The following is an 11,332-nucleotide window of genomic DNA, read 5'->3' as shown; positions in this document are numbered from 1 at the left end:
CGAAATACTTAGACTGAAAATTGCATACGAACAGTTGCATCAAACATGGAAGCCGAGCAAAATATAAAAGTAGTGCCACGAAGGGCCGAATACCTGTATTATCCAGAGCATTACCAAACGAAAGTACTAGTACCACGCAGGGTTTAAAAGCTACGGTCACGCAGGACCAGCTCAACTGTTTCAAAGAAAGTCTTTTTTCAAAACTTACCAAAGGTTTAGTCCAGGCTTTGGACATCTAAGTTTGCCCTGACAGGTTCTTCAGTCGTGACATCTCCTACAGTCACATTCTCCTCCAAGTTGATAGGTTCAGGATTTGAATCTTGAACAGGAGACTGGACAGTCTGAGCTCCAGAGGGAATATCTTCTTCTATTCCAATAAAGTCTTCAATTTGTTGTTCAACATCATCTTCCGGAGGAACTTCTTGCTCTTGGGAAGCTGAAGCACGGCTGCTCGGTAGTTCATTATCAATCCAGAGAGGAGAATCCTCAGAAACGCCAACTTTTGTTAAACAAGTTTCCCAGCAAGCAATCCAAATCTGATCTTGGATAGCAGGAATCTGTTCAACATAATTAGCAGTTGTGGTGTCGAATCCCTTCTGGTACCCTTCTTCATATGCAGCTTTCTTGGCATTATCAATTTCTGATAGAGCCTGGTTGAGACTCTCTTCGGCAACCTCAAGTTTTTCTTTGGTTTGGTTGAAATCAGACTTGGCTTTGTCTCTTTCTCTTTCCAACCTGGCGATTGTTCTGAGCATTCGGGTGTTGTCATTCATCAGCCTGACTCTTTCAGCATCAGCTTCTTGGTATTTCTTACCCAGAGTAACCATCTTTTGAATAAACTGACAAAAGATTTAAATAGTCAGAAACAGTTGTAGCAATACAAGTTTGATAGCAAATACACGTATCGACCTTACAAGGAAAAACAAAAGTACCAAATACCTTGATGCCGCTGACAAGTCCAGTAGAAACGAGCCGATAAGGTACAGATGCATTTTCTTTTTGCATATCTACTGGGAGCAGCAATCCTTGAGCTAGGGCAAGTGCGGTTTCAGATGAACCAGCACTATCCCCGACGTGAACGGGACGGTCCCCCCTAGTGAAAGGAGGAGTCCACGTCTGAGGGAGGACTTGAGTGGTTGGTGAGATGGGATGATGGGTTTCGGTATCTGCTTGAGAAGCAGTACCATCTTGATCGTCTACCCTTGGGCGTTTGTCTCTGTGAAGGTCAGCAGCCTCTGTGGTGGTGTCCACTTCTCGAGGAGAAGATGATGACCGTGCGGATCCTCCCCTATTACGACGAGATCGTGGGGGAGGGGCTCCAGTTGAGGCCACCCGCCCAGTCCCACGTCCCCGAGAAGAGACGGTGACGAGGGAGCTGAGATTTATGGGCTGGCGTGTCATAGTGCTCGAGATAGGAGGAGATAGAGAATAACCTGAGGATGAGGATTGGCTGGTAACACAGATGGGCGCTGGCTGTTCGGGTAATGGTAGAGAGGAGGCCTGACTCCGTGAGGATCTTCGAACTCTTATTCGTGGTAAAGGAATTCCTTCGGAAATTGGGACTTCACCCGGTTGGCCGGCTACTGTCACTCCAATGTTAGCTCTGGTACTCCTAAGCTGGGAAGCAGTGGAGGTGGAAGCGGTACTGGTGCTGGGATGAGCGAGCCTTCTGTCTATAACCCCTCTATATGAAGGGTCGTATCCCAGAAGAACTTCTGCGTTGCGACCCCGACCAGCTGTAGAAGTGCCAGGTTCACCTGTATATTTTAGAACCTTGTTGATGTCCTCTGTTCGGATGTTGCTCGGAACGCGTCTGGGACGATAGTTAGCATTTTCAGCTGTCAGATCACAATTGTAACAGCAAGATTAGACACATGTAAAGGCTATGAGAAAGCGGTAAACGAAAATATTACAAACTTATTGAAAGAGGAGTATTACGTGGGTATCCCCATATGTGGGGGCAGTGGAGTCCCACCACTTGACCATCCTCTCCTAATGGCTCGAAAGCTCCAGTAACGTATAAGAAGTCAATCTCATGATCCCGAGCAGAATCCGGCAGGTTGAGCACGAGACGCTTTTCTGCCCTTCTTACTTTGAAATAAAAGGTGTTATATTCAGGGTTTAGTACAATACTGTACCACCACTGAATGTCCCAGATCCCTAGCTGGGTCCCTAGAATTCTATTTAAAGCAATTACTCCATTTATCAGCCTAAAAACATTTGTTGATACTTGCATGGGGGTGAGTCGATACCAGTTTAGGATCTGACGGAGTAGTGGGTGAAGAGGAAATCGGACCCCACCTTCGACGATGGCCACGATAGGGATGCACATTCTATCCCAGGAGCCACCATCCCTATCTGCTCCTAAAGGGGCGAGTTCGAGCCCCACATTATCAGGGATATTATACTCAGACCTAAACGTCGCCATTGCGGCGGGAGTATCACAGAATTTCCTAAACTTCTGGGTCTAGGAGGGGTGTCATGTTCATCCGCCATGGATATACTCGAAGAAAAAGTAAATGAAAGAATGGGCGTGATTGAAACCCTAGAAATGACCACAATCTGAGAATGAAATCTCAGATGAAAACCTAAGCAGAAGAAATGGAGTTAGAACGAGAGTCTTACAACGATACCGTGATGATTTCTTGGAGTACAATCGAATTTGCAGACGGCAGCAATGGCAGAAAGCTTAGGACTGAAAGTTCGAATGTTTTGGATAAAAAACCAAAAAGAGCCCTTTCAGCGGTTTAAGGGTGAGAGACGGAGACGAAACGTCTCCTCTCACACCGTTACAGGAAAAAGTAACGGAAAGCAGAAACCGTTCTGACGCCGTTTCATAGAACGTCAGTTCGAAGTTAATGCTAGGCATACGAAAATGTGCCACGTGGAGTCGTTTACCCCGAAATGGTATAATGACATAGGCGCCAAAAGGCATCAATGAAGTATTGAAATTATGACTGCACGGGATCAAAAGAGTTTGGTTTAGATAGAATTCTGTTTCTAAGCGTCATATATTACCCCCGAACAGTGGTAAATACATGAAGCTGGAGAGCAATTGTAGGGAGGTATTCCCGAGCAGATACATTTAGTTACCAAACACGTGATGTTTGGGAACACGTGGTAAATACGACTGGACTTATCGCCGAGCAGTTCGGTGAACAGCGATATGGACCAGTGATATGAGAAGTCATGGCTATAAATAGACTGTTCGGTTATGATACAGCCGAACAGATGATGTAAAGAACCTAGCACGTGATACGAGTGATCACGGGTTGAAAGCAATGCAATCGATATCCGAATAAATGGTACGTGGGACCATAGTTTGAATATAGACAGGACAGTCATCATGCTAAACAAGTGTTCGGCAATATGGACCAGTGACATGAGAAGTCAATGGTCCAGGAAGGTTGTACGGGCTCAAGGACCAGTTACATGTGAGGTAACTGGTCCAAGCCGTCTGTTCAGCTATGAGACGGCCGAACAAAGATGGAACTCCAATCGAGAGTAGGAGCAGAGAGAATACTCTGAAAGATTCCAGAATAGTCATGTCTCATATAGGGATAAAGATCCCAAGAATATAGGATCTGAGAAAGATACCCAACGAGTATGGGATGTTCGGCTCTTAAAGGAAAAGAATCCTAAAAGGACTCTTTTCCATAAACTGATAAAGGAAACGAGACTCCTTGATATCCTGGGTTTCCTATACGAGTTAGGAATCCTATGGCAATAAGGATGCTTGGACAGCAAGCATCCATAAATCTATAAATATGAGGAAAACCTAGAGGTGAGAGGTACGCAATACGTTGCATTATTATTGCTTTCCTACTGATAATTAGGGCTGAGTTTTCTAGTACGTGATACTAACAAAGGCATCGGAGGGCCTTTGCCACGAGAGGCAAAGGTGCACTCACCCCCTGTCTATTTTGCAGATTAGGGTTCAGACGTCGAGCTAGGGTTCCGGTGAAGAGGCACGAATAAGCCGTTGCAATCCAGTTGATCCGAAGCGTCAATTGTTTTCATCCCCCTACATCATTATGTAAAGATTGTGCATGGAACATAATAAGCGAAAACATGAAGAAGCTTAAGCAAGTTTTCAATTACCATCTTCTCATTACGTCATCTCTTGGTCACTATAAGACAATTGTGCTTCCGCTTCTAAGGCTGTGGAAGCAAATTGCAAATAAGGAATAAGTAAGGATATTTATTGTAGGGGTTCGATTTGACAGGACCTGTGGGCAGCATGCCCTTAGGAAGGATTCCATTCCTTCCTAAAGCAGGGCCCATAATCGAGGGAGTGCGGATGGCAAGCGCTCGGAATACAGAGTCGCCACTCAGGTTTGAAGGTCCGACACCCAAGGAACCGTATTTCGAAGCACTTGCCGTGCTGTTTGATTTGAAAAAGTGAAAGCACTAGTCTGTCATAACCATATTTGGGTTTGGGAGCTAGGTTACGATAGGGGAAGGGTTTTAAGGCACCCCTCTCGCCCAATCCGGAATCAGTCTCTACTTAGGCATTTGCGAAAGATGTTTGCAATTCTGTTTGATTAATCAATTCTTTTTAGCCAATTAGGGTGGGGGAACAGTTTAATGGGGATTAAAGTTGTAACACGATTTGCAAGATGTAAATGATAGCATGGATGCGAAAGCAATTAGTATAGGATGAAAACAGACTCCTGTGGGAGTTTAAACAGACTGGAAGGCTATTGTTTTGGAGTGACGTGCGCAGGTGGAAACAAGTATGCACTGATCAAGTCACTACATGCTAATCAGACATGCGCGCGTCACTACAAGACATGCGCGCGCCAGTGAGCTCAAACCCACAACTCTTATTATTAAACCCTTTGGGCTCTGGAAGGACCAGTGCACACCCAGGACAAACCAAGTAGTTCATGCAGTTATAATGTATAGTTTAAAGACTGAAAAGCCCTACAAATTAACAAAAACACCCCAAAATATTGAAGGGACAAAATAACGGCCTAAGGCCAAGTTACCCATGCAAGGCCACTCACTAGTCAGAGATAGACTGGCGCGCTCTTATGGCGCTCCGGTGCGCGCGTATGGCTCTCCGACGCATGTGTGTTGCACCCTGGCGTGTGCGTGTCATACCATTTAACCAGCGTTTGGTTTACATGTTTCTAGATTTTGGAACATATCCAGAATGATCCCAAGGGTATCCCAAACCAACAGAAATACAAATTGAACTAAAACTAGCAATTCTAACAAAAAAAAGCAATAAACTGGTTGTTAACATGCTTGCAGTGATCTATACAAAGTAAAAGACATAAAACAGTAGGGAACCAATTCCCACGTGGTCCTGCGCACGAAGCCACAGAGTGGCGCGCATGTACTGTGGACCGGCTTGCGCTTGTTCCTACCAGGACGATTTTTGAAACCCTGCTAGCTTTAGGGCCAGAGCATGGTATTGATTACCAGCCTTGACCCTGCCAGCCCCCCTCAGGGATCATAACAGAAAATAGTAGGTATGTTATACCTAGATTGAGTTTGAAAGAGTACTTGAGCTTTGAGGTTTGAGGCTTGAGGCTTGATTGAGGTGGAAGAACAAGCTATGTTCTTGAGGGAGTATGAGTGATAGAAGAAACAAGGGTGGGTGTAACCCTTTTGAAGTTTGTTTCTCTCTTTTTTTAAACCCTTTTAATGGAAGAACCATGGGACTATTTATAGGGAGAGATGAGGTAGGTATGGAACTGCAAAGAGAGGAGTTCAGCCAGTCCACGAGGTCTGGCTGAAGTTGCTTGGTGGTTAACCTTACCAACCCATAAAGGTGATGGGGATAGGTTTTGAGCGACGAGCGCGGGTTGCGCCCTGGCGCGCGCAGGTCAATGGTCAAGCTTTGACTATTGACCACACCTGGCAGCTTGACCTGCGCACGCGGGTTTGGGAGCAGCACACGGGTGTACCACCTACTCACGCGTTGGTCAACGGTCAAGCTTTGACCATTAACCAACACCCGTCAGGTTGATCTGCGCCTGCAGGCTCTGAACCAATGCGTGCCAGTAGGGTTTTTGGCTTTTGAAGTGGCTTTGGCTAGATTAGGTTCAAGGGTTTTGCAAATACTTAAAGCTCAAACACTCGACATTCCTGGGGTGTTCTTGATCTGTTTCATCATTGGGGAATCAAATACCGTAAGTAAACTAATTTATAAGCCCAGATTGGGGTGTCTAAAGAACCTTGACCATGGTTCAGGTTTGGTTCTTTCTTCCACACCTCGACGCTCCTGCTACTGGACTTGCAACAAGTCACTAGGGCTGGAGTAGCCCAGTGACCCTCCGACGATCAAGTTAGATCTCAGGGGAAGAATGTAGGTCTAGGGTTAGGGTAAAATGGCATTCCTCTCCAAGTGAGTATCCCTTTGTATTTATAGACCTAGGTTTACTTGGCTCCAAGCTAGCGTGGGGAGGGTACGCTCAGGTAACCACCTCGGGTGACGTCATATGTGACGAGTGGGGCAAAGCGGTTACGGAGCACATGGCCAGATCTGATCCCAATCATTACGTTTGCCGGACAATCCTCATGGGCCCCATCCGGCATAACTACTTCTCTTAGGTGGCTTCGGGAATATCGAAACAGATACACTCCGTGATGTTGATAATTATCGAAGTAGGCATAGAGGGCTTGTCACTGAGTGCTAAACCGAACAGTATGTCGGGACCATTAGCTTTTACCAAGTTGTGGGCCAGACCCTCACGGGGCATCGGTTCAATCCATTTGGCTAGGTTACCGAGACGAAAACCGAGGCCACCATAATAGCCTCTTAACTTTTTGGAGCGTCACTCCTCGGCTCTAAGGAGTTGACCCTTCTCGCGAACTGCCATGCTTGAATCTAGTACACTTAGGTTACCGAGGCGACGGGCGACTTCGGTAGTTGTTAGACTGCGAGCCCTAGCTCTTAGAGCCATGTGTCAATCATCGCCGAGGTGCCAAGAGTCGATAGTTGTCTTGGCACGTGCCGTGCCACTTGATTGGTATGAAACGTCCTTTTAGGGACACGTGTCAGGATGCCAATGGTTCGGTAATCTGGCGCTCTGACCTCGGTGCAGAACTTTCGTTGCTCACCGTCCGATGAGGACACATGTCAGAGATCCAACAGCTCGATGCACGATGCTTCGTTTCCCGCGTAGCCCTTCGAACGTTCCACTATAAAATGGAGAGATGGAGAGACGACGGTCATTTTTTCTGCTTCTCCATCATCGAAACTCTTCCACCGCTGTGACTCACCTTCAGCCAATATTTCAAGCGATTTGGCAATAGATCTTTGCACGAAACTCAGGTACGATGATCTCCAAACATTAAACTTCATTTTTTGATCATTTTCTTCAAGTTTTTCATCATTTTCAGCACGCATTGCAGCTGAGCCACCACTCGCCGGCATCTCGTTCATGGCGATGGTGGATTCCTTCGGCGTTGTTCATGTTCTTCTCGAGGCTTATATTCATCCCGAGGCCTATCTTCATCCCGAGACCATAGGAATAGTTACAGGCCCTAGGGACTCTTCCCGAGGAGGAGTACTTTGATAAAGACCAAGACCTAAAGACTCCGAGGAGCAATGACCATTCTATCCCGAGCATTAGATCCTCTTGCTTTCCCCTAGGCATATAGTTAACGGGTTTTTGCACATTCTCTTCTTTGTTAGGTAGGGGCAAATGGTCGTTGAGCTCTCTTCGGACAGTTCCAGTAGTTCAGCCTCTTCTTCTGTTGAGATTCCCGAGGACATCTTTGAAGCAGTTAGGATTTGGGCATTCTACCGAACCCCGGTTGACCATATCGAGCCAGTAGACCACTCTAGAGCTCCTCGCGAGGTTACGACATTTGATCCTCTGGAGATGGAGGCCCTTAGCACATCGAACCAAGGACTCGAATGCCTTCGAGGAGGTCCGAGGACGTAGGAGACCGATGAGGCCTTGTCCTTATCAGAATCAATACTTCAATGGCACCCCGGCTGCCTACGCCAAGTTCAAGAGAGTTTACAGCATCCCTCCTAATGTCGAGGTTCGGGTGCTTCCAAACACCGACCCCAAGGATCTTCCTCGCCAACAAAGGGAATTGATTTTTCCCTTGATGGCAATCACCGAGGGGGGAATCAGGTTCCCCCTCCACCAGTTTGTGCGATGGGTGCTCCGAACCCTAACTCTCACCTCCTCCCAGCTCACGGTGAATTCCTACTAAATCATTGCCAGCATCATAGAGCTGAGGAGGCAGTACAATTTGACCTTCGGGCTGGAAGAACTCTTTGGAGTATATCTGGTAGGGATTAACCGAGAAAAAGCTTAGTACTACCTCTCCTGTCGAACGGGGTACGACATGTTTTTGATTGATCGTTTGCCCGGCTCCGAAGAGTGGGGCGAGTATTTATGTCTCGGTCTCTAGGAACTTCATGTTCGGGCCCGAAGAGAGCATTGACACTGCAACCACGGTCCAATTCGAGACCGGAATTCCTGATCGGTAGATTTCTTTCCTTAGTTCATGTCTTGCATATTTTCTATCTCGTCTTGTATATACTAATTTCTCTTCCCTTTTGGTGGTTCCTTACAGCCGAGGGGATCGTGCAAGGACTCCGGGAGAGAACGGTCCAAGCTTGAATCACTGCTGCCTATGCCATCCCTCTCATGAGCTGGTATGCCCCTGATCTGCTCGGGTACGTCCCTACTTACACAAGTTATCTGAAGAAGAGACCAAGGCAGTAGGGAGTTTCGAGGGCGGGTCGAGGAAAAGGAGAAGGAAGAGGAGGGGGCACACCCGAAGCAGAAGGTAGCACCTCCGGGCCTCGGGGCACTGTACGCGAGGAGATTGATTGAGAGATGTCTAAAAGGACCGAGCTAAGCGGTGAAATGGCTGGTCCGGGAACTCGGGAGGTGTTGAACCTCAGGCGCCAAAGGTCGAGGGGTCGAGGCAGAGGATTTGTCTCCGGTACTCCTGGTGCTGGAAGCTCGAAGGCCGCCCCTGTTTCCCCAGAAGGGCCCTTGGAGAAGAGGGCTCCGCTTGAGGAAGGGGATGGAACTAGGGGGAAGGAGAAGGAGACGATCCTCATTACCGAGGAGGAAGAGCGGGGAGAGGAGACCGGCAAGGGAAACGGTGGCAGTTGGGTCCATCCAAGGGAGCTTCCTTGGACCCCGGAGTTCCATCATTATGCCAGTCGCCTGATCCACCATGCAGACAGTGTCTCCAACCTTGGCACGGCGTTCGGGATGCTCCGGGGCTGCATTCTCCCTTGGGATTCCAAGGCTGTCCAGGGCTTGACCGAGGACATTACCGGGGAGATATCACAGGCGCTCTTTATTGTAAGTTGTGATTGCTTTCCGTTTATTCCCTTCAGTTAAGTGCTTACACTTGTAATATATTCTTCTATTTTGTGTTGGCAAGCTGGCGCTCGAGCATTGGTGGTTAATGACTGGTGCAAGGCGTACGAGCGGGAAATTGAAGAGTTGAAGTAGGCCCTTGCCCAAAGGGAGGATGATTTGAAGGTGGCTCGAGAGACTTGCGATCTCTACTTGACCAATTTCCAAAGATGCGACAGAGAATGGGTGCTCGCCGAGGGCAGAGCCACTAAGGCCAAGGAGGACGATAACACCTTGAGGGTCACCAGAGCCTGAGAGGTCGAGTTCGCGAGGAATAAGGGCTACGACAAAGGCTGGGACGCGGTCGGAGTGGAATACAAGAAACAAGTTCGAAAGATTGAGGCCGACTTGTACAGGGACCGTTTCTTGGATGGACTTCGATAGGGCTAGGAACATTGACCACCACAAACTCCATGTCAAGGACCACCGATCCGGCACGGACGGGGGAAGAGTGATCATGTCGAGGGGCCATACCAGAGCCCCATTGAACTCGATGAGAGGGACTTCAGAGGGATGGAGGTTGGTGTCTAGGATCTTCAAATCCTTGAACAGATAATAGTACATGACCTCGACCAAGCTGCCTTGGTCCACGAGGACGCGTCGGACGTTAAAGGTTTCGATGCGTAATGTGACCACGAGAGCATCATTATGTGGGAGCTAGACGTGGTTGAGGTCTTTCTCGGTAAAGGTGATGGTCCACTTGGAGCTATAGTCGGTTCTAGCGCACTTTAGCTCGGGACCGACCAACATGACCTGTTTGGAAGAGGAGGCGTCATTCAGCTTGGCACGAATCATACGAGCGCCTTCGGAGTTCAGAGGGCTGTGGATAACATGGATCATTTGAACTTCTTCTTCGGTATGATTTTTGGCACGTTGTGCCCGAGTGCTGGTCTTCTCGTGGTCAATAAGGTTACCGAGATGGCCTCCTACGACAAGCTGCTCCAAGTAGGCCTTGAAGGGCTTGCAGGCAGTGGTAAAGTGACCTTACTCGTTGTGGTAACTGCATTGGACGATAGGGTTCTTGATTTTCCCGTTCTCGGTGCCGAGTTTTTGGTTCGGGAAGGAGAAGAAAGGCTGATCCTTCACTTGGTCGATAATCCGGTAGATAGGAATGGTAAAGACGGTTTTCTCGGCGTTGAAGTCGCCTGGCTTCGGTCCCTTCCTCGGGGACTGTTTGATGTTGTTGACCTGCTTTTTAGGGGTTAAAATAGGTACAAGAGCCGGAGCAGCCGCCGAGGCGGACGCTGTCTTTGAGCTTGTGGGCTTCTCGATGCCCCTCTTCGCTTTGGATTTGATGAGCTGGCACCAGCCCTCGATGCGAGTCATGAGGTCTTTTATGGAGTTGGGCTTGTGGCGGGCGAGCTCGTTATAGACCTGCTCGTCCTGGGAAGTGAGACTGAGCTTGAATCCTCTGGCCGAGATGACACCGTCACAGCTTTCTATTTCATTGAACAACTCCCAGTAGCGACAGGCATACTGGCGGAGCATTTCGTCGTTTCGTTTACGAAGGGCGAGGAAGGAATCGATCTCTTTCTCGTGCTTGTTGCTCGTGACGAACCGAGCCATGAAGGCATCGCAGAGGGAGTCAAACGAGAAGATTGACTGGGCGGGGAGCTGGTTAAACCATGTGAGGCCCAGGTTCCCGAGGCTGGCAGGGAAAACCTTGCACAAGAAGGCATCGTCCGAAGGTTCGTTTCGGAGGAACAAAGACATGACAAGTTTGTATTGTACCAGATGAGTGTATGCCTCGGTCTTGCCATCGTACTTGGCAAATTTGGGTTGGGTAAATCCCTTTGGGGGGTGACCGAGTCGATCTCTCTTGTGAAAGGAGAGGTCATGAGTCTTTTGAGTCTGGCATCGCAATGAGGTCGGATCGAACGGTCGAAATCGTCTAGACGCTCAGTCGCTATACGCCTCTTCGAGACAAGCTAATCAAACCTTTCATACTCCTTTCTCTTTGGGACGACGCTTGCCGACTT

General features: G+C 48.2%; 1 protein-coding gene across 1 annotated transcript; it reads right to left on the bottom strand.

Annotated features, from left to right (window-relative positions):
- Positions 1 to 9,360: 9,360 nt before the first annotated feature.
- Positions 9,361 to 11,066, bottom strand: LOC131327744 (uncharacterized). Its single transcript, XM_058360880.1, has 4 exons — positions 10,440 to 11,066; positions 10,107 to 10,289; positions 9,507 to 10,010; positions 9,361 to 9,378 (listed from the first exon to the last, which is right to left on the bottom strand). Exons 1-4 carry the CDS (start codon positions 11,064 to 11,066, stop codon positions 9,361 to 9,363), a joined length of 1,332 nt encoding a protein of 443 aa, XP_058216863.1.
- Positions 11,067 to 11,332: the final 266 nt, after the last annotated feature.

The sequence above is a fragment of the Rhododendron vialii genome, chromosome 5a, assembly GCF_030253575.1.
Source record: "Rhododendron vialii isolate Sample 1 chromosome 5a, ASM3025357v1".
Taxonomy (NCBI): Eukaryota; Viridiplantae; Streptophyta; class Magnoliopsida; order Ericales; family Ericaceae; genus Rhododendron; species Rhododendron vialii.
The sequence above is the reverse complement of the archived record's forward strand: the minus strand, read 5'-3'. Positions and strand labels throughout refer to the sequence as shown.